At 45.2% G+C, this 26,764-nt stretch overlaps 1 protein-coding gene across 1 annotated transcript in view; it reads left to right on the top strand.

Annotated features, from left to right (window-relative positions):
* The first annotated feature begins 8,730 nt into the window (after positions 1-8,730).
* Positions 8,731-26,764, top strand: part of DLD (dihydrolipoamide dehydrogenase) — a 36,955-nt gene continuing 18,921 nt past the window's right edge. The window contains exons 1-4 of the mRNA XM_073652180.1: positions 8,731-8,885; positions 10,356-10,434; positions 13,671-13,750; positions 22,431-22,499. Coding sequence (XP_073508281.1) covers positions 8,847-8,885; positions 10,356-10,434; positions 13,671-13,750; positions 22,431-22,499 — 267 coding nt within the window. The 5' untranslated portion in view covers positions 8,731-8,846. The remainder of the gene's footprint in view (positions 8,886-10,355; positions 10,435-13,670; positions 13,751-22,430; positions 22,500-26,764) is intronic.

Here is a 26,764-nt window from a genome sequence, read left to right as displayed (position 1 = left end):
TCTTTCCTTAGTTCCTGTAGCAGATCATAACAGTTAGGGATGGTAATATACATAATATAGGAGACTATGTAAGAGATATACACTACTCAAAGAAATGAGGGGAACACTTAAACAACAGAATATAACTCCAAGTAAATCAAACTTCTGTGAAATCAAACTGTCCACTTAGGAAGCAACACTGATTGACAATCAATTTTACATGCTGTTGTGCAAATGGAATAGACAATAGATGGAAATTATTGCCAATTATCAAGACACACTCAATAAAGGAGTGGTTCTGCAGGTGGGGACCACAGACCACATCTCAGTACCAATGCTTTCTGGCTGATGTTTTGGTCACTTTTGAATGTTGGTTGTGCTTTCAGACTCATGGTAGCATGAGATGGACTCTACAACCCACAGAAGTTGCTCAGGTAGTGCAGCTCATCCAGGATGGCACATCAATGCGAGCTGTGGCAAGGTTTGCTGTGTCTGTCAGCGTAGTGTCCAGAGGCAGGAGGCGCTACCAGGAGACAAGCCAGTACACCAGGAGATGTGGAGGGGGCCGTAGGAGGGCAACAACCCAGCAGCAAGACCCCTACCTCCGCCTTTGTGCAAGGAGGAACAGGAGGAGCACTGCCAGAGCCCTGCAAAATGATATTCAGCAGGCCACAAATGTGCATGTGTCTGCACAAATGGTTAGAAACTGACTCCATGAAGGTGGTATGAGGGCCCGACGTCCACAGATGGGGGTTGTTGTCACAGCCCATCACCGTGCAGGACGCTTGACGTTTGCCACAGAACACCAGGATTGGCAAAGCTGCCACTGGCGCCCTGTGCTCTCACAAATGAAAGCAGGTTCACACTGAGCACATGTGACAGACGTGACAGAGTCTGGAGATGCCGTGGAGAGCGATCTGCTGCCTGCAACATCCTTCAGCATGACCGGTTTGGCAGTGGGTCAGTAATGGTGTGGGATTGCATTTCTTTGGAGGGCAGCACAGCCCTCCATGTGCTCACCAGAGGTAGCCTGACTACCATTAGGTACCGAGATGAGAACCTCAGACCCCTTGTGAGACCATATGCTGGTGCAGTTGGCCCTGGGTTCCTCCTAATGCAGGACAATGCTAGACCTCATGTGGCTGGAGTGTGTCAGCAGTTCCTGCAAGATGAAGGCATTGAAGCTATGGACTGGCCCACCCGTTCCCCAGACCTGAATCCGATTGAGCACATCTGGGACATCATGTCTCGCTCCATCCACCAACATCACGTTGCACCACAGACTGTCCAGGTGTTGGCAGATGCTTTAGTCCAGGTCTGGGAGGAGATCCCACAGGAGACCATCCACAACCTCATCAGGAGCATGCCCAGGCGTTGTAGGGAGGTCATACAGGCACGTGGAGGCCACACACAATACTGAGCCTCATTTTGACTTGTTTTAAGGACATTACATCAAAGTTGGATCAGCCTGTAGTGTGTTTTTCCACTTGAATTTTGGGGGTGACTCCAAATCCAGGCCTCCATTGGTCACTAAATTTGATTTCCATTGATGATTTTTGTGTGATTTTGTTGTCAGCACATTCAACTTTGTACAGAACAAAGTATTCAGTGAGAATATTTCATTTTTTGCGCGCCGAGCTGAAGATTTTATTGATACCATTTTTGGGTAGATCTGATGTTATGATCACCTGTTATTGCATTTTATTGCAATGTTGCGGCGACCAAAAAACCTAATTCTGGCATTTAGAATTTTTTTCTCGTTACAACGTTTACCGATCGGATTAATTCTTTTTTATATTGATAGATCAGGCGATTCTGAACGCGGCGATACCAAATATGTGTATGTGTTTTTTTTTTTTAATTATTTTATTTTGAATGGGGCAAAAGGTGATTTATACTTTTATATTTTTAATTTTTTTAAATATTTTTAAAAACATTTTTTTTTTCATTTTTTGCTTGCTTCTATAGTCTCCATAGGAGACTAGAAGCAGCAGTTGTCTGATCGCCTCTGCTACATAGAGGTGATGAGCAGATCACCTCTATGTAGCAGAAATGCTCCTGTGCAATGAGCGCTGACCACTAGGTGGCGCTCATAGCGATCAGCACATGACAACCACTGGGGACCACTGCAGACCCAGGATTGTCATGCCCACCCATCAGTGATTCACAATCACGTGACAGGGTCACCGATGGGCGGGGTAAGTGACGCGCTTCCGGCGCGGCGATGTTAAATGCCGTTGTCAGAGATTGACAGCGGCATTTAACATGTTAACAGCCGCGGGTGGATCGCAATTACACCCGCGGCTGTTGCAGGCACATATTGCACCACAGACTGTCCAGGAGTTGGCGGATGCTTTAGTCTAGGTCTGGGAGGAGATCCCACAGGAGACCATCCGCAACCTAATCAGGAGCATGCCCAGGCGTTGTAGGGAGGTCCTACAGGCACGTGGAAGCCACACACAATACTGAGCCTCATTTTGACTTGTTTTAAGGACATTAAATCAAAGTTGGATCAGCCTGTAGTGTGTTTTTCCACTTTAATTTTCGGGGTGACTCCAAATCCAGGCCTCCATTGGTTGATAAATTTGATTTCCATTGATGATTTTTGTGTGATTTTGTTGTCAGCACATTCAACTTTGTACAGAACAAAGTATTCAATGAGAATATTTCATTCATTCAGATCTAGGATGTGTTATTTAAGTGTTCCCTTTATTTTTTGAGCAGTGTATATATACAGGAAACAATCACAACAGATGGTAATTGCAAAAAAGCTTATTTCCACTGTTTGAATCGCTATGGGCATTCTGTATAGTAGTGGACAACCTCTTTAAGCTAAATTTGAATTATAAAGCACCATCCTGGTGTTTGAAAATCCCTATGACAACACTTCCTGTCTTGTGTTGTTATGGGGTCACTAGTGGAAATATTAAACTTAATGCCTTGTAAGTTCCGCCTGATAACTGTCTACACATTTAGGAATTAAGGAGGTACCCTGATGTCACACGCACGCTGCTAGGTTCAGATAGGGCGAGATGGGTTTCATGAATTTGTTGGAATCCTGGGGGAACCGTTACTCAGGGCGAAAATAGGCTGCAGCTTCTCTCAGGCACACAATAGATTCAGTTGCTGACCAGACACATCTGACAAGAGTCTTTTTCAACAGTTTAACAGTGGAATTTAATCTGAAGCACGGCCAGTGAAACTCAGGGATATTACAGCAACAATCTTCATTACAGTACAGTCTAATGAAGGAGACACAGTAAAGTCAGTCTCTTCAGTAGCATAATTCAGCACAGATTAGATCTCTTAGCAGCACACTTCTACGCATACACAACCACAGGCTTTTCCTTCACAAGGACTCAATAGTACACAGCATTCTTTATCCTGCATGGAGATGGAGGGGGGAGGGTTTGATGAGGGAGAAGATTCATATGACACGATTCTTTCCAGTCCTTATCTTTCTGCCCAATAATACTCCACACTGTTAGCTCAGGGAGTCTATCTGACCTGTGTTTAGCTTCGCTCCTGACCTGAATTATGTTCCCTTGTCTTCTGTGAGATGCAGTTCACACACCACCTTTCTCTTCGGCTCCAGCCAGACAGTAAACAGCTTCCCCACAATCCCCCTGAGGCTCTGCTAAAACACTCCCTATCTCCTGTGACTGTGTTAACCCCTCTAGTTGCTGGATGCTTCTGGAGCACAACACTTCCTGTCTCCTGTGCTTGTGTTACTTCTAATAGTTGCTGGATGCTTTTGAAGCAACAGCACTACTTCTGCATGTCACACTATTCCCACCTTTTTGAATGTCGTCCTCGACATTCGTCTTAATTGGTCAATCTGACCAATTCTGAGACAGTGGTGAAAGTTGAATAACTTTATATACAAATTGGCATTGTCAAATTGGTATAACGTTCATAAACATAGGTTGTTATCAATTCTTACGATCTTTTTCTTGTAGGATGCCTGTAAGAAATAAAAAATTAACACAATTAACACAATTAACACAATCAGCATCTCTTCAGCTGGAGCTTTTCGTACGTCTTCAACCAGCTCTCTCTCTTACTAGACTTTAACAGTTCTTTGTTTCTACAAAGTCTTTTAAGGAAAATCAAAGCATGAAAACAAGTCTTTCCACCAGGCAATATCTTCCATACTGCCTCTCGGTGGTGAATACCACTCCAGTGGGCTTACCTGGTTCGTAGGCAGAGATACCTGTTTCAAGTCGACAGTCCTTGGCACTTGACTTGGTTCACCAAGTGTCTCATACATCAACATCACGGGCTTCCTCACTTCTCGAGTCAACATCCTCCTGGTTGGTGGTTCCTCAGATACCGACCTGACCTGTGTTTAACTTTTGTCCTGACCTGAATTTTGTTCCCTTGCCTTCTGTGAGATACAGATCACACACCACTTTTCTCTTGGGCTCCAGTGTGACAGTAAACAACTTCCCCACAATCCCCCTGGGGCTCTGCTAAAACACTCCCTGTCTCCTGTGACTGTGTGAACCCATCTAGTTGCTGGATGCTTCTGGAGTACAACACTTCCTGTCTCCTGTGCTTGTGATACTTCTAATAGTTGCTGGATGCTTTTGAAGCAACAGCACTACTTCTGCATGTCACACTGACCCTAATTGCATTTTAGAGATATGATTATTTTTTTAGTTTGCTAGTAAACAAATCAAGAACATCCGAAGAATGAAGCCTGCAGGGTGCGCTCGTGCTACTTTATATTTGGAGGTGCGGTCCATGCTCCCATTTTTTGCATTGCATATTCTTTTTTCTTTCTTGGACCAGCACTCCTCCCATTTGGCACAGGTGATTTTAATCAGCAGGAGACTGCAAAGAGGGTCTAGCCTATTTTTGCTCTCACATGAGAGCTTAAGGAAGGTGAGTCAAAATGCTCCTTTCTTGTGGTGTTGGTGCAGTGTGTCGGCAATTGTTGCTGTGGTTTTGTGCTTGTGGGGCAGCGTGGCCTGGAGTCATGGGGACTCGGTCTTGCAGCATGGGTGCTGTGAGGCACCAGGCCGCCCGCCCTGCTGGTGCATTGTCGCTGTGGCGGTGGTTGGCGCACGGCTCCGCTCCCGTTCAGGTAGGAAATGTTAGGACCCACTACAAGGTTTGCCGTGACATGGCAGTGGGCTTCATACAGTCTGATCAGAATGTTAAACTAAGAACCTCATGTTCAGTTATATATATTTTTGCCGAAGAGGCATTAGATCAAATGTATGATTTTTGGAGGTGCGGTCCATGCTCCCTTTTTTTGCATTGCATATTCTTTTTTCTTTCTTGGACCGGCACTCCTCCCATTTGGCACAGGTGATTTTAATCAGCAGGAGACTGCAAAGAGGGTCTAGCCTATTTTTGCTCTCACAAGAGAGCTTAAGGAAGGTGAGTCACAATGCTCCTTTCTTGTGGTGTTGGTGCAGTGTGTCGACCATTGTTGCTGTGGTTTTGTGCTTGTGGGGCGGCGTGGCCTGGAGTCATGAGGACTCGGTCTTGCAGCATGGGTGCTGTGAGGCACCAGGCCGCCCGCCCTGCTGGTGCATTGTCGCTGTGGCGGTGGTTGGCGCACGGCTCCACTCCCGTTCAGGTAGGAAATGTTAGGACCCACTACGAGGTATTCCGTGACGTGGCAGTGGGCTTCATACAGTCTGATCAGAATGTTAAACTCAGAACTTCATGTTCAGTTATATATATTTTTGCCGAAGAGGCATTAGATCAAATGTATGATTTTTGGAGGTGCGGTCCATGCTCCCTTTTTTTGTGCTACTTTATATTTGGCTATTACAAGGATTTTAACCCTTTCACCACAGGGCGATTTTCCGTCTTTTTTTCTTCTTCCAAGAGCCGTAACTTTATTTTTTTGTCAATACAGTCATATTAGGGCTGTTTTTTTGCATCACGAGTTGTACTTTTGAATGACACCAGTCACTCTACCACCTAGTGTACTGGAAAACTGGAAAAAAATTCCAAGTGTGTTGACATTGCAAAAAGAAAATGCTATTCCACAATACTTTTTGAGTTTTTTATTTATTATGTTCATTATATGGTAAAACTGACCTGCTAATATGATTCCCCAGGTCAGTAGGAGTACGCAGATACCAAACATGTATAGGTCTTTTTTTATTTAAGAGGTGACAAAAAATTCTGAAAATTGTAAAAAAAAAATGTTTTGTCACAATATTCTGAGACCCGTAGCGTTTTCATTTTTTGAGATCTGGGGTTGTGTCAAGGCTTATTTTTTCCGCCCAGAGCTAATGTTTTTATTGAAACCATTTTGGGGTAGATACAATGTTTTGATTGCCTCTTATTGCATTTTATTGCAATGTTGCAGTGGCCTTAAAACGTAATTCTGGCGTTTTGATTTTTTTCTAATTACGCCATTTACCGATCGGATTAATTTACTTTATATTTTGATAGCTCGGATTTTTACAAACACAGCACTACCATGTGTGTATTTTTTAAAATGCTATTATCAGTGTAGCTCCTCCTGTGGAGGCTGGGGGCTCCTTCTGTGGAGGCTGGGGGCTCCATGGTTGTGGGGCCCTGAGCAATTGCCCAGTTTGTTCCCCTTAATGCCGGCCCTGAGTGTATTAATATACTCCCCTCCCATTGCCTTCTTCTGAGTCTAGCGTCGTTTAGCTCCTCTTCTCAGTAACGTCACTGTACTTCACACTCTCCGGCTCACTCTATGCTCTATGGATGAGCCAGAAGTCTCTTTTAGGCTATGTGCCCACGATGCAGAAATGCTCAGGATTTTTTCCTGAGCGTTTCTGCATCTCCCTGGCAGAAAAAAACGCATGCGGATTGTACATGCGTTTTCCTGCCAGGGACAGCGTTCTTCACTTGCATTTCCGCATGCGGGTTGACAAGCGCTTTCCAAGCGATTTTAGCATCACTTGGAAAGTGCTTGTCAACTTGGTCACACTATATAAATCCATGCAAACAGCATGGATTTATATAGTGTGACGGAGAGAATGTCAAAAAATAAATCTATACTTACCCTCCGATGGCCCGCGCTGTCTTGCTTCACTGTCCCGACTGCCGGCAGCGGTGGATTGAAGGACCTGCCGACATCAGCGTCGCGTGACCCGTCACATGACTCTAACGTCAGCGCAGGTCCTTCATTCCATTGCGAAGTGCCGGGAAGCAAGGAGGAACGCACCGCGGGCCGCCAGAAGGTAAGTACATTTATTTTTTATTTTATCCTTTTTTTACAGCTTTTTTAATGGTACCTGGGTGTGGATGAGACTCTCCTCTCCTCTACACTTGGGTATCATCCGCAGATTAGAACGCGCCAATTATGCAAGTACAGATGCAGTCTTGCGGAATTGGCGCGTTCTAATGCAAGTCAATGGTGGCGAAAACGCAGCACTTCCGCAAAATAATTGGTAGTGCTGCGTTTTTTTCCGCAATGATAATCCGCAGCGGAAATTTCCGCAGCATGTGCACAGCACATGCGGATTATCATTGGGGATCATGGCAGGCCTTCTACCATGCGTTTTTTAAGCATTTCTGCAGCGTTTTTGCCGCTGCAGAAATGCTTAAAAAACGCATCGTGGGCACACAGCCTTAGGCTGTGTGCCCACTATGCGTTTTCCAAACGTTTATACTGCGGAATTTCCGCAGCATAAACGCTTGGTAATCCGCCCCCCATGGTCCCCAATGACAAGCCGCAATGTCAATGCAATGCCCATGCTGCAAATTTTTCCGCAGCGTTTATGCTGTGCTCAAAAATCCGCAGCATGTCCATTAATTTTGCGGACACGCAGCGTAATTGCCGCCATTGACTTGCATTGAAACGCATATTATCCGTCTCAGTACATTTGTACACACGGATAATATGCGTTTCTATGTGCTGATGGTACCCAAGTCTGGAGGAGAGGAGACTCTCATCCAGACCTGGGTACTACAGAAACTGTAAAAAAAAAAGAATTTAAAATAAAAAATAAAGTTTATACTCACCTTCCGATGTCCTCCCGGTGTTTTGTCCGCTCCGTCCGGTGTCTTGCATTGCTCGCGCTGTTGTGAAGGACCTGCCATGACGTCATTGAGTCATGTTACCCATCACATGACTCAATGACGTCACCGCAGGTCCTTCACACCACCGCGAGCAGTGCAAGACACCGGACGGAGCGGACAAAACACCAGGAGGACATCGGAAGGTGAGTATAATCTTTTTTTTATTTTTTACCATTCTTATTCTTTTTTTTAACTAACTTGGTCACACTACTATAAATCCATGCCGGTTGTATGGATTTATATAGTGTGACCAAGTTGTCAAGCACTTTTCCAAGTGATGCTAAAATCACTTGGAAAGCGCTTGATAACCCGCATGCAGAAATGCATGTGAAGAACGCTTCACATCCGCTTGTCCCTGGCAGGAAAAACGCATGTACAATCCGCATGCGTTTTTCCTGCCAGGGAGAAGCGTAAAAAATATGCATTTCTGCATTGTGGGCACATAGCCTTACAATATAAGTCTATAAAGCCTCATTCTGCCACTCCATAGACTTGCATGGTAAAAGTTACTTCCGGGTCACGTAGAGCGCAGTGGGAGAGTCTGCAGAACTCCAGGGAGCTCACACTTTACTGCCCTTGCAGTTAGGCATTTCCCCTGTTGCCATGACAGCTTAGAACAAAACTGAGCTTCTGGTCTATACACAGTAATTTCACTCACATCCTCCCAGCGCTGTGTAGTGTACAGTACAGTTACCAATTATCACGTGACGTAAGTGAAATATAAGACTACATTTCCCAGGCTGCACTGCGGCTGACACACCCCTTTGCGCCTGCGCACCTCGTGGAGTCCTTGATCGCAGGAAGCTCAGACAGGGAGCGGAGTGGGTCACACTTACGAAAGCAAAATGCACAGTTGGAGCCGCGTTTATTGCACCTTCAGCAAGGTAACGCTAGAATGGCGAGAGCCTCTGCCGGGCCACCTAGTTCAGACCGCAGGGCGGTGCCAGCGCTTCCTCCAGCTCCGGCCGCTGTGTGTGACAGCTGGGCCTAAAGTACTAGCACCGCCTGTCCCGGAGCCTGTTCTCCGCTGACCTTCAGTGCAGAGTTCCCCTATACTGCCTGCATGGTTCACGGCGCCATTCACTGTCAGTGAGGTTATTGGTGTGGGACCCCCAGCTTGTGTAGTGGGGTACCCAAGGATAAGGAGCTGGACGTGTACCCCCTATAGCTCTCCAATTGTTAACGGGGAACCCTGTAATACTTCATTATTAGGGCCCTAAAGGGAATTATTAGCCATCTGCTCCGTTAGCGAATTACTGGGGTGTGGGGTGCAGACTGACAACAGGTGCCTAGCCTGGCATAGCCCCACCCTCATGAAATGTGGGGGGTCTTCATATTCTCCTCAGCCCCTTACCTCTGGGTGGTGGCATGTATAGTACAGTGTTGTATAGCTGGATACCTGGTGCAGGTTACACCTGTATTACAGTGAGTCCTCAGGGAATACGTGACTAGTAGGGGGAGGATGGCGCTGAGATCTCTGCCCCCATGTGCCCATTAAAGCTTGTGAGTGATACGGCATCGTCTGTCTACAGAAGTCTGATAAATGTGCCCCAAAGTCCACAGATTTTTCCTTCCTTCCATCGCACAATCTTATGGGTGTGCTGATAGTCACATAGTTTGTTGCAGGCTGGGACACCTAGTTGTCTGAGTAATACATGTCGTATATCCCGATACATTGATACATCCCCATCACTTGTGTATTTCGTGTGATACAAAGGAAACCTTAATATATCATCAAACAAACATATTTTTTTCCTTATTGGCTCCGTTCGCTCTTCAGACATCTGTTTTAAAAATAAATGTAATTGCCTTTTAAAGAGAACCTGTCTTCACAGTTTTTTGTAATGTAAAGACACGGCAGTAATGGCATTGTAATACTATTCACATTGATTCCTTTAGTGAATAAATCCGCTTTGTTGTTCTTCTTTAATTACCATTTGAAGTTTTCTGGTAATTAGATTTTAGTGCACAGGGGCCGGACTGTGCATGGGGTCGGGGAATCACAGACTGAGGAGAAGACCCCATGCACAGTCCGGCCCCTGTGCACTGAAATCTAGTTACCAGAAAACTTCAAATGGTGATTAAAGAAGAACTAGAAAGTGGATTTCTTCACCAAAGGAATCAAAGTAATCAGTATTACAGCGCCATTATAACAAAGTTCTTACTTTAAATGACAAAATAATGCTGACAGGTTCTCTTGTGTGTTAGCTGAAAATGACCCACCGTTTAAATTAGATTTGTTACATGTATTAAAGACAGGATCTTTTCGTCAAATTTTTCATGTTGAACTGGATACACGATGTAATATGTATGTGTTAGATGGCACATTGATGTTCTTGTATTTTTGTATTTAGAAGACCCACCTAAGTCACATCACCCCTGGGCTGAAAAGAATATGTGCTGTTCCGCTCCGAACCTACGCAGACCAACCATGTGAGTTCTGTGCAGATGTGTGGCTGTTCTGTCATCCTGATCAGTAATCTAGTAAATATCTAATGTTCCTATTAAACCTGTTTGTGGGGAATAATTGGGCAGTGGTATCAATAATGTCTGTCACGGTACTAATTCTTCTTATTACCAGCCAGGCAGATATTAAAGTTAGAAAAATGTAAAGTAGTTTTGTAAGGATCAACGGTCTGGGTAACCCTGCTTCCATTTCTGATTGGCAGCATTCTGCCTACACAGTACACAATCAGTGGTGGAGCTGGGGTTATACAGGGCTCAGTATTCAGAGAACTGCTAGATCTGCTGCGGATTAAACATTGATTGTTATCAAAACAGCAACACACAGCCCAGTAATGGATAAATCGATGGAATCTGGGTCTTTGCCCCTACATCACCAAAAGTTTGGACACACCTTCTCATTTAAAGATTTTTCTGTATTTTCATGACTAAGAAAATTGTACATTCACAATGAAGGCATCACAACTATGAATTAGCACATGTGGAATTATATACTTAACAAAAAAGTGTGAAACAACTGAAAATATGTCTTATATTCTAGGTTCTTCAAAGTAGCCACCTTTTGCTTTGATGACTGCTTTGCACACTCTTGGCATTCTCTTGATGAGCTTCAAGAGGTAGTCACCGGAACTGGTTTTCACTTCACAGGTGTGCCTTGTCAGGTTTAATAAGTGGGATTTCTTGCCTTTATAAATGGGGTTGGGACCATCAGTTGTGTTGTGCAGAAGTCAGGTGGATACACAGCTGATAGTCCTACTGAATAGACTGTTAGAATTTGTATTAAGGCAAGAAAAAAGCAGCTAAGTAAAGAAAAACGAGTGGCCATCATTACTTTAAGAAATGAAGGTCAGTCTGAAAAATTGGGCAAACTTTGAAAGTGTCCCCAAGTGCAGTTGCGAAAACCATCAAGCGCTACAAAGAAACTGGCTCACATGAGGACCGCCCCAGGAAAGGAAGACCAAGAGTCACCTCTGCTTCTGAGGATAAGTTTATCCGAGTCACCAGCCTCAGAAATCGCAGGTTAACAGCAGCTCAGATTAGAGACCAGGTCAATGCCACACAGAGTTCTAGCAGCAGACACATCTCTTCAACAACTGTTAAGAGGAGACTTTGTGCAGCAGGCCTTCATGGTAAAATAGCTGCTGGGAAACCACTGCTAAGGACAGGCAACAAGCAGAAGAGACTTGTTTGGGCTAAAGAACACAAGGAATGGACATTCGACCAGTGGAAATCTGTGCTTTGGTCTGATGAGTCCAAATTTGAGATCTTTGGTTCCAACCACCGTGTCTTTGTGCGACGCAGAAAAGTTGAATGGATGGACTCTACATGCCTGGTTCCCACCATGAAGCATGGAGGAGGAGGTGTGATGGTGTGGGGGTGCTTTGCTGGTGACACTGTTGGGGATTTATTCAAAATTGAAGGCATACTGAACCAGCATGGCTACCACAGCATCTTGCAGCGGCATGCTATTCCAGTGTAAATGTACAATTTTCATAGTCATGAAAATACAGAAAAATCTTTAAATGAGAAGGTGTGTCCAAACTTTTGGTCTGTACTGTACATACATACGGTATTTTTCGGACTATAAGACGCACTTTTTTCCTCCAAAATTTTGGAGGAAAGTGGGGGGTGCGTCTTATAGTCCGAATACTATATACATGGCTGTGTGGGGGAGTGGCGGTGGGGAATCAGCGGGGCACAGGAGTCAGCAGCTGCCTGCTGCAGCCTACCCTGTGCCCGCTACTTAAGAAAATGAATATTCCCTGCTCCCCACGCCCATGGGCGTAGAGAGCAAGGAATATAAATTTTTCTTAATAGCCGGCACATTGGAGCCGCAGCACGGCTTCGTTTCCGCTCTGCGGTCTGTGTCCCGCTATTAAAGCTCATGAATATTCCCTACAATCCACTTCCATCGGTTGTAGTGAATATTCATGGTCTTTAATAGCAGGCACACTGAGTTCAGAGCGGCAGCAGGAGCCGCGCTGTGGTACAGTGCGCCGGCTATTGAACAGACTGAATGGTCACTGCTCCCCAAGCACAGAGTCCCGGCGTGGGGAGCAGTGACTATTCCAGCACAGCGTCTCACACTGTGTAAGGGCGCATGGCAGGGACGCCTTGCTTGGCTCACACAGTGAGTGTCGGCAGCAGAGCGGGACAGCGCTGGAGGTGAGTTTGAGTGTTTTTTTTTTTTTTTTTTTTGTAGGCAGCGTGATGGTGGATCAAGGGGTGCCATGCGTACCAGGATGGGGGATCAAGGGGCACCATGAATACTAGAATGGTGATCAGGGGTCGCCATGCATACCAGGAAGGGTGATCAAGGGGTGCCATGCATACCAGCATCGGGGATCAAGGGGCGCCATGAATACTAGAATGGGGATCAGGGGGCGCTATGCATACCAGGATGGGGGATCAAGGGGTGCCATGCATACCACGATTAACAGAATTGGGGGACATTACCCCAATACCAGTGTCAGCAGCAGACCCCCTCCCCCATAACAGGGCATCATGATCACATTGCTTAAATTTTTTTTCCTATTTTCCTCCTCTAAAACCTAGGTGCGTCTTATAGTCGGAAAAATACGGTACATACCCTTAGAATAGCTTTCAGAAGCTCTGAAGAGGGACAGAAGTGCACACAAAATGGGGCAATGCCGTCTGGTAGAGAATGATTATAAGCCATGGTGGTGTTCACCTGAATGTGTTGTGTGCTGGCATCACCTATAAAGGCATGGAAAGCTACTTCTGGTGCTTCGTGGCTGGAAGAAAGGTTCTTCCCGATGTGTAATGGCTAAAAATGATGTGGGCACATATAGGTGGGCTGCACAGAATGAAGCGCCTTGGGTTCCAAATTGGGTTTTACGCTTTGGCATCCCAAGGCTCTTCTTTCCTGCAGCGCAGCCCCCCTAAACGTGACCGCTCAATAACTTTAAAATATTTCTTTCTTGGAACTGTCCACATTGTCATTTATTAGAAAATTTTGAATAAACTGACAGTTGTGTGTGTCGCTATAGTGTCCAATCATTGTTGACTATGTAGGGACACACCCCTATATCAAGGAGAATGGAAACGCCCAGCTATATATCAAGGAGAATGGAAACGCCCAGCTGTCAGTCTTATTCATTTTCTGGAAGAATGTCAGACCATTTGGATTGACTTATTGTTTTCTTAAAATTATACCAAAGGATTTTTAATTTATTGTCTTGAAGTGGATGCTGATGTCACAGTCATCGGCTCTGGTCCCGGAGGTTATGTTGCCGCAATCAAAGCTGCCCAGCTGGGCTTCCAGGTGAGTGTTTTGTCCACCAACACTTATTTTCCATGGTGACACAACTTTAGTATTCTGGGATGTGCTTTCTGTCGAACCATACTAATTTTGCTCTTAAAGGTTTTTTAGCAAGTTATCACTTAGTCAATGAATAGGTACAAGCTTGCTGATTGCCACTGTTTCCAATGATGTGGCCTTTTCCAATTACAACAGGACTTTGTCTATGGGATGGAAACACGGCTAAGTTTTTATCGGTCTCTAGCAGTTCCATAGGGGTGGGGGGGGGGGGAGGCAGTTCAGCGATTTGTATACTTTTTTTTTTATTTTTTTTAGACCTGTAAGTTTTTTGGACTATTAACCCATGTAAAATCTTGTCTTTGGCAGGGTGAGCAGATGGTTTTTATTGATGCCATTTCAGGATAGATATATTTGGATTTTTTTTTTTCCTACTGCATTTTTTTTTATAACTGTAATTTTTATTAAAATTTTTCACATATTTTAGCAAACATAGAACACAGAAAAGTCATTCACATTTTCATATCAGAGAAAACCCTTAGGCCTCCAACAGGCCGGCCCATTAGAGATCACTTTAAAGCTTTCAAATTCAAATATCTGATATGACATCCATTTTAAGTAACAGTCCATGAAACGCAAAGGAAAAAAACAAAACACAGACAGCACAGAGAGAAGGAAGGGAAAGGAAGAACGATATAGACAAAAGATCAAGAAGCAGTTGATCATTCACTACGCTGCGCCCAATAGCAGTCCCATGGGGCCCATACTGTCTCGAACAGGTCCATCTTTGCATTAAGACTTGCAGTCAAGGACTCCATCTGCCTCACATCACAGACCCTAGCGTAGTACTCTTGTCTAGAGGGTGGTGAGTCCCTTTTCCAGCAAAGAGCAATCATGCATCTCGCTGCTGTCAACAAGTGGAGGAGCAATTTGGAAGAATGTCTACCCATTCCCCCAGGGGTCACATTGAGAAGGAAAACAGGGCTCCAGAGAAATCTCTGTAAATAGCACCTCCTGAACCAGTTTTCTTATTGTTTCCCAAAAGGGAACTATTTTGCTGCAGGACCAGAAAACATGTGTCAGAGTGCCGACAGATGATCCACATCTCCAGCATATACTCGGGACCTGCGGGTTCATTTTATTCAGGACATCTGGCGTGTGGTACCAATGCATTAAAATTTTATATTGGTTCTCCTTGTATAGGGTACAGATTGATGTCTTAGCTGCTTTAGACCATATTGTCTGCCATGTCTGAGGGGAAAGCCTCCTTCCCAAGAATCCCTCCCACTTAGACATATAGGGGTGCTGGAAGATGGGTCCACCCACCGGTGAATTGATTATTTTATATATATCCGAGATCAACCCCTTGGTAGAGGGACCTCTCCTGCACAGCCTCTCAAACTCTGTGGGGATGGACACTTTATATGCGCCAAACAGGGATCTTGCAAAATACTGAATCTGTATGTGCTGATAGAATTCCCGGTTAGTGACATTAAAACTTTCTTTTAAATAATCAAACTGATGTATTACTAAGGTGTTTCTGTCCACTATATCCGCAAATCTAAACAATCCCGCGTTGATCCAGGGATGAGCCATCGATGATTCTTGGCTCTGAGGGAGCAAAGGCTGAAAGACAAACGATATCATCGGGGAGTGTTTAGAAGAAAGAGGAAATCTCCTCCTACAGGTGTCCCATATGTCTCTAGTGAATTGCTTAGGGCCCAGTAAAGTGGTTTGGAGTTTAACAGATTTCTCAGACCACAGTAGTGAATTCGGATGAACTGGGGCTATCCATAATTTTTCAATTTCTGTCCACTTATATGCCCAAAGGGATGACCACGAGCGAATCCTTCTCAAGTGAGCCGCCCAATAGTATTTAACCACATCCGGGACCGATAAACCCCCCCCCCCCCCCCCTGCTCCCTCCCTGAGATCAGTACCTGCTTGGAGATTCTATGCCTCCCATTATTCCATATAAACTTCATTATACAGGATTGGAGAGCCCTCAACTCCCCCATGGGAACCCCAACTGGCAGAGGTTCAAAATAGTAGTTGAGTTTAGGAATAAGGGACATTTTCACCGCCGATATACGCCCCAAAATTGAGATATGAAGATTGGCCCACTTGACCATAGAACCCTTCAATTCTTTAAAAAGGGGCGGAAAATTATGAGCAAACAGGGTCCCATAGTCTGACGTTATGTTAATCCCCAGATATCTGACTTTCACCGGAATTTGTAATTCAGCTTAAGATGATCTAATTCTTCATGGGGAAGGTTTAGTGGAAGTGCCTCTGTTTTTTTAGAATTAATCTTATATCCTGAGATCATGCCATATTCCCGAAGTGTCACTTTAAGATTAGGGAGGGTGATATGCAGATTTGTGAGGGTCAGTAGCACATCGTCTGCAAATAGGGAAATTTTAAATACTTATAGACTTATTCCTATTGACCACATCCACCAGGTCCACAGCCCTCCTTGTGTTGTCTCCTCCCTGCCTGAAGGGCATAAACCCCACCTGATCCTTATGAATCATGTGCGGAAGCCAGACATTCAGTCTATTTGCAAGGAGACGGGTAAATATTTTTAAATCTTAGTTCAAGAGGGCTATGGGCCTATAGTTGGCGCGGTCAAGGGGATCTCTACCAGCCTTGTGAATTAACACCAAATATGAATGAGACAGCAAACTAGGAATCGGGGTTCCCGTCAGGAAGGAGTTAAAAAGGTCAACCATATAGGGGAGTAGTATATCCGCAAAAGTTTTAGAATATAGATAGGTCAAACCGTCCGGGCCTGGTGACTTACCCAGGGGCAAATCTTTCAAAATGTCAGTTAATTCCTCAAGAGTGATCTATTTGTTAAGGGACTCTTGTGCCTCCGTTGAAAGAACTGGCAGACTAATCCTCCGAAAAAAGCTGTCTGTCTCTGATCGCCTATATTCTGGATTGCCTGCCAGTGGGTCCTGAAGATTATATAATTTCTTGTCAAATATCTTTTATAAATTTTATAATTCCCCTGGGTCATAGTGGGTAGTTCCCTCATCGTCTCTAAGAGCCTGAGGAGCCACGGCCACAGAGCGATCCTGCAATTGCCTAGCCAACAGGGTATGGGCCTTGTTCCCTTTTTCATAATATCTCTGTTTTGAAAATACAAGCATCTTCTCCACTTTACGGATGGAGAGATCCTTCAATTTGTCCCTAGTGGCCAACAGCTTCCTCAGAGTCCCAGCCGACAGAGAAGAGGCAAATCTACGTTCCAGAAGGCGAATCTGAGAATTAAGATTCGAGAAAAGTTGCCTTGAATTTTTTTTAAGCCTCGCACCCTCTGCAATACAACATCCTCTTATTACCGCCTTATGCGCTTCCCACAAAATAGGAAGGGAGGGCACAGATCCCAAATTTAGTTCAAAATACTAGGTTAAATGATTTGCTAAAGATTTTTGAATACAGGGATCCTTTACCAGAAATTCATTGTTGCCAGTGACAGGCTCTGGAGGAACTGAGACCCAACTTTAAATTTTAATATTACCGGCGCATGATCCGACCATGTTATGGACCCCACCTCCACATTCTCTAGCATTCTAAGTGTGACAATATTAGCAAAAAAGTAATCGATTCTGGTATGAGTCTGATGCGGATTTGAATAAAAAGTGTAAGCTTTTTCTTTGGGATGATCTATTCTCCACATATCAAAAAGGGAATTTGCCCGGATCAATTTTCTAAATTCCAATGATAATCAGGACGAACCAGCAGATGGCGGGTTTCCCCTCAAAGCAAGCCTATCATTTATTTCTGAGAATGGGATATTAAAGTCCCCCACCAACAATGCCCCAGGCTGCAGCCGTCGAAGGCTAGTTAGAACCTTGCGAATAAAGGGTATTTGGCCCGAATTTGGGGCGTAAATGTTGCACAATATTATTGCTTTGCCCTGAAAAAAGCCCTCCAGTATCAAGAATCTACCTGCCGGGTCCTCATGAGATTTAGAGATTTGAATTGGACATAAAGATGATATAAGTATGGCCACTCCACCCTTTTTATTATTATAGGCAGAGTAGGCAGAAGGGTAATGATGGGCCGCAAATCTAAACGTCCCACTCCGGTCATAATGGGTCTCCTGTAAAAAGGCAATGTCCGCTCTCTGAGCAACTCCTGCAGTGTGAGCCTTCTTTTTCTAGGGGAATTAAGCCCCTTTACATTCAAAGTGATCAACTTAACCATTGCTAGTGAGAAAAGGTGAACTAATGCTTATAATCATACTCGCTGACAATCGTTGCAGCCTCCCGCCCCATAATGACCTGCCATGGAGCTTCATGAATGACCCCTGCTCTCTTGATAAGGAAAAGAAAAGGTAAAAAGGAGGGAGGGGAAAGACAGTGGGATGTAGGGGAGACACAGACTGAAGCAAACCAACATTAAGAGAAAACATGTACAAATATCAAAACAGATCAGAACAATTTTCCCAAGACTAACTGTTGGAGAAGGGTTGTTACCGTGGCACAAGGTGAGCCCACTAAGTTTCAAAAACGTACTATGCAGTTAAGGGAAATCACAATGTCCTTGCTGTCCAACAACCCTTTGGGAAAATATATTGGAGGGATTCCAGAAAAAGGGGGAAAAAAAACTTCCTGTGAGAAGAAACAATAACCAAAATCCTTGTCCAGAAACCCAAGGAACCCCACTGAGCATTTATAAACAGGTTGTCAAAGTGACACTTTAAAATATTCATTCATTTAAGGCATAGAAAAATATCAAACATAAGTATTTCTGAACTTGACGTCGAGTACCGGCTTGTAAGTGAAAAAGAGCGATAAAGACAAAAAGTAAACCCTCAAGCGAAGCCGCTTATGCTCCGGGTTTTACAGTCAACCATAGTTATTCTTATTTACTCCAGAGGGCGGGCCCTGCTCTCCAGGCCTGTGAGGTGTCGTTCCCTCTTTGCCCTGCCTCCCCACCTTTTACCATACGGGAGGTGGAGCCTCCGGGGGGAGAAGATAGTCCCATTCTGGAATGTTCGGTGCTGTTAGTTGGAGGTCCCCACAAAACTTGGCCAAATCCCCCATAGAGCAGAGCATTGCCGACACCCCATCCCTGCGAGCCATTAAAGCAAAGGGGAAGCCCCACCTATTGGGAATCTTCTTATCCAGGAGCATGCTGAGCAGAGGTTTAAGATGCTTTCCCTTCTGCAGGGTAATTCTAGACAGGTCCGGGAAGAGCTGGATGTCCGCCCCCCTATACTTTATGGCTTTCTGGGCCCGTGCCTTGGCCATTATCTTTTCTTTCAGCTCAGTCATGCAAGCAGCATATTACATCCCTCGGAAATGCTGTAGTACCTTTTGGCTCCAAGGCTCTGTGAGCTCTATCAAATTTGATCGAGGCAGGCTGACTATCACCCAGGATAGTTAAAGATCTCCTGAAGTATAGCTCTGAGATCCTCCACCCCCTCCGACTCGGGGAGACCCCTCACCCGTATATTGCTCCTTCTTCCCCTATTATCAAGATCTTCAAAGTGGGCATGCATATCCTGCATCACTGATTTTTGCTGGGTGGTCACTTGTTGTAGTTTGGTTACATGAGTTCTAGTAGTATTATGATCATCCTCCAGTATTTCTATACGATTTGCCAAGTGCCTCAGGTCTTGTCTCACACAAGCAATCTCTGACCTGCAGGTATCCTTGACTTCCTTTATAAGGTTTTTGAAGTCTATCTTGGAGGGTAAATGCTATAGGTAACTCTGCCATGCAGGGGCACAGGGATGCAGGCTCCCAACCCCCCATTCATCCTCAGTACAGCCAGGGGAAGAGGACAAGTCTCCACCCCCTTTACCATGGACAGTGGAAATATTCCCCTCTCCCTCAGTCTCCCCAGCTGCCTCTCCGTCTTCTGATGGGGGCTGGGGATGATCAGCAGCACATGCTGTTATCTGTGCAATTGTCTGTGGGGAGGGGGGCTCTGATGTGCACCTCCTGTGAGCTGTAACAGTCTTATTTGCAGAGGAGACGACTCTCACAGCTCTGCCTCGGCTTTTTGCTATTAGGTGCCCCTGCAAATCCACATCAGCAGGGGCCACAAGCTGGGATTGGTTCCCACTCCCCTCACCTCTGTGCTCTGTCTGAGGCCGCTGCAGTCCGGTCTGTTCCAGCCAAGATGGCTCTGGGACACCATGAGGTGCTGAGTCCTTCTGAAGAAAGGTGTCCAGTGCGGTCTCCATCACTGGCCGTGGAGTGGATCCCGGTGTCCTAGCACGTCGTGGCCCCATGTGTGCTGTAATTGAGGTGAAAATGCCGGCACTCTGCCTCTTCTATGCCTCTATTGTGTTCAGCTCAGCAGGAGATCCTCACACACCCTTCTTCTCACATTGAGGTCCTGGCCTCGCCCCCCTTCCTACTGCATTTTAATGCGGTGACTGAAAAAGGCTTTGAATAATTTTTGTTGTATTTTTTTTTGTTTGTTTGTTTACCCGTCCGGTTAATTTTATATTTTGATCTGACTTATATTTTGTCTCCTTCTCACCCAGCGTCTTAGTTATGGTTTTGTAGCCCATTCCAGCTTTGTGCAGGTCTATGATCTTGTCCCTGACATCCTTAGAAAGCTCTTTGGTCTTGCCCATGTTGTAGAGGTTAGAATCTGACTGACTGAGTCTGTGGACAGGAGTCTTTTATACAGGTGACTATGCAAGACAGCGGTCTTTAATGCAGGTTGAGTTGATTAGGAGCATCTAACTGGTCTGTAGGAGCCAGAACTCATAATGGTTTGGAGGGGATCAAATACTTATTTCTCACTGCAAAATGCAAATAAATTTATTTAATTTATACAATGTGATTTTCTAGACTTTTTTTTTGGATATTCTATCTCTCAATATTAAAATTAACCTACCCTTAAAATTATAGACTGTTCATGTCTTTGTCAGTGGGCAAACTTACAAAAACATCAAGGGATCAAATAATTTCCTTTACTGTATACCACGTATGTAATTTTTTTTATTTTAATATCTTTATTTTTTGTGGGACAAAAAGGGGGGTAGGTTGGTTCATATTTTAAAAGTTATATTTTAGTCCCCTTTGGGGACTTGAACCTGCATAATATATAGCAATGCTACAGTATTGATGTATGTAGTACAAATCAATCTCCCTTTAAGTCCAGCCGCAGGCTGAGTTTCAATAGTTCTCTATTATGGCAGCCTTGGGGTGGGGGTGTCTTCAACAGGTCCCCGGCTGCCACAGCAACACATCTGCGGTCACATCGCGGGCCTGCTAGTGGGCGCATAGAATGACGCGCCCCCATGCCAGCTCGCTGTTAATTATGCTGTCAGTGATTGACAGCGGTTTTAAACAGGTTAACTGTTGCAGGCTGAGCTCTGCTCCACCTACGGCTATTACAGCCGGACTTTGCCTTTAGGAGTAGGGTCACACGCACATATGAAAAAAATTGGTCCAATTCTCATCCATTATAGTGAGACGTGTTTGTTTGTTTTTTTTCGTCTCACCTGTTATCCGTATGCAATCAGTTTTTTTTTTTTTTACTCTGCAGCTATTATTCTTTTACAGGACCATTGATCGTTTTCCATATTAGAGAATTGCAATACAGTGCCTTGTGAAAGTATTTCGCCCCCTTGAAACCAAAATCGAGCTTTTTGACCACTATGCAAAACGATCTGTGTTGCTTTTACGCCAAACATCTCATCACCCTCAAAACACCATCCCCATTGTCAAATATGGTGGTGGCAGCATCATGGTTTGGGCCTGCTTTTCTTCAGCAGGGACTGGGAAGATGGATGGAGCCAAATACGGGACCATTCTGGAAAAAAAACCTGTAGGAGTCTGCAAAAGACCTGAGACTGGGACGGAGATTTATCTTCCAACAAGACAATGATCCCAATCATAAAGCAAAATCTACAATGGAATGGTTGAAAAATAAACGTATCCAGGTGTTAAAATGGCCAAGTCAAAGTCCAGACCTGAATCCAATCGAGAATCTGTGGAAAGAGCTGAAAACTGCTGTTCACAAACTCCCTCCATCCAACCTCAATGAGCTCGAGCTGTTTTGCAAGGAAGAATGGGCAAGAATTTCAGCCTCAATGTGCAAAACTGAGAGAGACATACCCCAAGCGACTTACAGCTGTAATTGCAGCAAAAGGTGGCGCTGCAAAGTATTACCTCAAGGGGGCCGAAAAATATTGCACGCCTCACTTTTCAGTTTTTAATTTTTTAAAAAAGTTTAAAATATCCAATAAATTTCGTTCCACTTGTTAATTTTTTTTGGGAAGAATCAGAATTTTATATCTTTGTTTGAAGCCAGAAATGTGGCAAAAGGTAGAAAAGTTCAAGAGGGGCAAATACTTTCACAAGGCACTGTATATCCATAAAAATCAGATGCCATACTAGCGAACCTTTAAGAAAGCCGTTAGTAACTGGGTATGGGACAGGCTTGGCCTGCTCTCAACTTGCAATGTACAGTGGATATAGTTAGTAGAGATAATAATTTTTTTTTCTAGAGCGCCAACATATTCCGCAGCACTTTACATTTTAGAGGTGATTTGTACAGACAATAAGACATTGCAGAATAACAATAATCACATAAATCAACACATACCAGGAGGAGAGAGGACCCCGCAGATCACTGGTAACTTTGCCAGCTGATCAGTCTGCCATGTCTTAATTAACATCTAATGCATCTATTCTACTTACTTTAGACTGTCTGTGTGGAGAAGAATGAAACTCTTGGTGGAACCTGCCTGAACGTTGGGTGCATTCCCTCTAAGGTATGTCTGAATGGCTTTGCTGGTTGCTTGTTCTAACTAATAAAACATGCAGATTTTTCTGTAGACTCTGCAGTATAGAATTACCTGTATCTGGTTGAAGCTTTAAAAGTATTATTCAGTGAGGTCCAAAGCTGCTCAATTCCACCTCGCAGATGAGTAGTGCTGGTGCTGCTACAATCTCACATCTGTGACTGTTTTCACGATCAGCCGGTATCCTGTTCATCAGAGTAGCATGATGCCTGCCAATTGTGCACACGCTTCAGTAGGTGTCCGAGGTTCTAGTCAGTCATTACTCACAATGCGAAGTGAGCTTCTCTGGACAACGACAGATTCTCCTTTTTTAAGGTGCATGATATACCATACATTAATTACTTGTTTATGTACATTAATTACTTGTTTCTAGTCTTGTACATTTGTTTTAATATTTTTGCATTTAACCGGTTCCCGACCGCCCACTGTAGATAAACGTCGGCGCTGCCTGGGTTCTGTGCAGCGCCGACGTTTAAAAACGGTGGGTGGTCCCGCAGCGCTCAGGACCCCCAGGGTCCTGCAAGCGCTGCGATTCCGGTGCAGAGCAATAGCTCTGACAGGGGACATCATCGGGATCTGATTGGATCAGGTCCTAATGATGTTAATCCTTTGCTATCTTCTATATGCCGCGATCTATAGTGATCGCGGCATATAGAAGATAGTGAGAGGAGAGGGGGTCATCAACTTACCTCTCCGACGGCCCCCTGATAGCTTCCAGGACCTTCCGTTGTTATGGCAGCTGGAGGTCACATGACCGCCTCCAGATCTGCCATATATGGTGTCCTGCTAGGCTCAGCCTGCAGCTGAAGCCTGGCAGGACACACTGACTGTGAAACAGTCAGCAAAGATCTCATCCAATGCAATACATGTCTATTACATTGGATGAGATCAGTGATTAGAAAAATAAAAATTAATGTCCCTTACAGGGACTAAGTAAAAATGTAAAAAAAAAAATGGTTTTTAAACTGTTAAAAAAAATCACTAAATAAATAAATAAAATATTAAACCAATAAATCCGTATATTTATGCAAAAACAAAAAAAGTACACATATTTGGTATCGCCGCGTCCAAAACAACCCGATCTATAAAACTGTCACACTAACTCCTTCTGTGCACACCGTAATAAAAATAAATAAAAAACGGAGCAAAGAACTATGCTTTTTCATCATATCGCCAAACAAAAAGGGGAAAAAAATGCGATCAAAAAGCAAAATGGAAATAAAAATGGTACTGCTGAAAAACGTCATCTTCCTCAAAAAAAAAAAAAGCCGCCATACAGCACCATCAGCCGAAAAATAAAAAAGTTATAGCGCTCAGAATAAAGTGATGCAAAAAAAATATTTTCCCCTTCTCCCATGACAGCACCACCGGAGAGAGGGTATCCGCCCACCAAGGACAGGAACCTACTGAATAAAAAGGCGGTACCTCTCCTCCGCATCAGTTTTTGGTTCCTGTCCCTGATGGGAGCCTTACCAGGTGGTACCTTACGTACCTGGATTATGGACGGTGCGGCCTGGAGGCCGTGGAAGCAGCAGATGGTCCCTGTTCCCAGCCCGTCTGGCTGCTGCCCGGGTCTGCGTGTGGGGAGGAGGTGCTGCTGCTTTTTTGGATTCCTCCCCGCGTGCGCCGGGGCCTGCGTCCGGGTTTGCGCCTCGCAAAGACTAACTGAGCGCGCCGGCCGGCAGGTCTTCCGGGCTGCTCACGTGGGGGTCGCGTCGCACCCTGTGACGGAGCGCGCCGGAAGCTGTCATCCCGCTGCAAGCGCGCCGGGTGCAGCTGGGCTGCGCCCGCGCAGAAGCGAGTGGATCTGCGGGTAGCGCGCCAGCTGGCTAAAATTCAAAAAAAAAGAGAGATTGAAATGAGCACGCTGCCGGAAGGGGAGGAGCCTAAAGGAGGTGGAGCCCTACTGATTTTTAAGGATGGGGAGCAATCAGGATGGCGGTGTCTGCATCCCCGCCATGATGGATGAGGAGCCGCAGTCACCTGGGCAGCAGCTGTCACCGACACAGGAAGTACAGCAGCATCCACAGCCATCAAAGCAGCGCAAGCAGCTTAAACAAATGGAACGAGAATCTTCCCATCGACAAAGTCACAGCAGTGGAGGGCGTACAAGTTCCGGCAAGACTGGTCAGAAAAGACTTCGTCAGTCCACCTCCGCCAGATGGGAGCCCTCATGTGAACGGCAACCACCACCTCCGGTACCCTAGTCTGAACGGCAGTGTGGTGAGTGATCTTCGTGAAAGTCTCACCCTGAATAATGTGCTCTTCTCTCTCTCTTTTCCTCCTTCTTCTCCTTTCATTTCTTGGGGCAGGAGGCGAAGAAGTGTAGTGCTAAAAGTAAAAACAGGGAGTGTGCTTTATGCAAAATCGATCTTCCCACCTCCTATGCCAAAAACCTTTGCTCGGACTGTATTCAGAAAACCATTGCAGAGGAGTCCCCCAGGTTTTCTTTAGAATTAAAGGATCTAATCCAGACAGAGGTCAGAGAGTCTTTAAGAGGCTTAACCTCACTCAAAAAGAAGAAGCGAGAACTAGTTTCTTCAGAATCTGAGGAATCGGTGGAGTCCCGTTTTACGAGAGAACTGCCTTCCTCCTCTAATCACTCCTCATCGTCATCGGAGTCTTATGATGATGGGGGGGGGGGCAGACCTTGTTTTTCGGTTGATAATACTGAGAAACTAGTTAAAGCCGTCAGAGGAACTATGGGTATTACCGATACCAAGGTGCCCAGAACAGTCCAGGATGTTATGTTCGGGGGCTTAGACCAAAGGAGGAGACGCTCATTCCCGGTCATTGACAGGATTAAATCTCTGATAGAAAGGGAATGGAAGAAACCGGAGAGGAAGGGTCAGCTGCCGTCATCCTCCAAGCGGAGGTACCCCTTTTGAGGACGAGGATGCGGCTAAATGGGACAAAACCCCTAAGATTGACGTGGCCATTTCAAAATCTTCAAAAAAATCCACTCTGCCCTTTGAGGATTTAGGAGCCTTAAAAGACCCGCTGGATAAAAAAAGCGGAGTCCTTCCTTAAACAAGCCTGGGAGTCATCAGCAGGGGCCCTTAAACCGGCAGTAGCAGCGACCTGCACAGCTAGATCTATGATGATCTGGCTTTAACAATTGGAAGACCAGATCAGGGGGAATGTGTCCAGGGAGAAAATTCTATCAGACCTTCCTCTTGTGCAGGGAGCGGCTGCATTCCTGGCAGATGCATCGGCAGATTCAGTTAGGCTGGCTGCCCGGTCTGCAAACCTCTCTAATGCAGCCCGGGCGCTATGGCTCAAGAGCTGGCCAGGGGATGTGCAGTCAAAGTCTAAACTGTGCTCAATCCCTTGTGAGGGGGACTTCTTGTTCGGCAAAGGTCTAGATGACATCCTAGACAAAGCCGCAGACAAAAAACATGGATTTCCCACGGTGTCTGGTTCCCGATTTAACAGTTCCTTTCGGAAGAGAAAATACAGCCGCAGTAAAGCTCCCAGAGACCAAGGTAACTGGAAAGACCGAAAACCGTATAACAGAGACTTCATGTTCGGGGGTCCCTCCTCCGAGAATAAGAAAGCCCCTAAGTGACAGTTCCCCCCAGGTGGGAGGAAGATTGTCCCACTTCCTGCCTGCCTGGAAGGAAATTTCATCCAATTCTTGGATCTTAGGGATAATCAGGAGGGGGCTCACATTAGAGTTCAAAAGCAGGCCCAAGAACACTGTCAAAATATCAGCCCCCAGAGGTTTAGCGGAACAGATAGCCTTACAGCAGGAAGTTCTCTCTCTGCTCATGAAAGGAGTTCTGGTGGAAACACCTGCACCCGAGCAAGGAAGAGGATTCTATTTGACTCTCTTCCTAATAAAGAAGCCGGACGGCTCCTTCAGGACCATTGCGAACTTAAAGAGGCTGAACGACCATTTAATCTACAGGCCGTTCAAGATGGAAACTATAAAATCGGCCATAAAGATGTTATTTCCGGACTGTTTTTTGTGCGTCCTCGATCTGAAGGACGCCTACTACCACGTCCCGATTTTGCCAGATCGACAGTTTCTAAGAGTACCTGTACAATTCGGCAGGCACGTAAGGCATTTTCAGTTCGCAGCTCTTCCTTTGGCATTTCCATGGCGCCGAGAGTCTTCACAAAAATTATTCTGGAGGTCACGGCGCACTTGAGGGAAAGAGATATTCTGGTCATCCCTTATCTGGACGACTTCTTAGTAGTGGGCAGATCAAGTCAACTCTGTGCTCTAGCCC

This window comes from Phyllobates terribilis, unplaced genomic scaffold (assembly GCF_046119375.1).
Source record: "Phyllobates terribilis strain yellow unplaced genomic scaffold, ASM4611937v1 Scaffold_11__3_contigs__length_659146591, whole genome shotgun sequence".
Classification (NCBI taxonomy): domain Eukaryota; kingdom Metazoa; phylum Chordata; class Amphibia; order Anura; family Dendrobatidae; genus Phyllobates; species Phyllobates terribilis.
The sequence above is the reverse complement of the archived record's forward strand: the minus strand, read 5'-3'. Positions and strand labels throughout refer to the sequence as shown.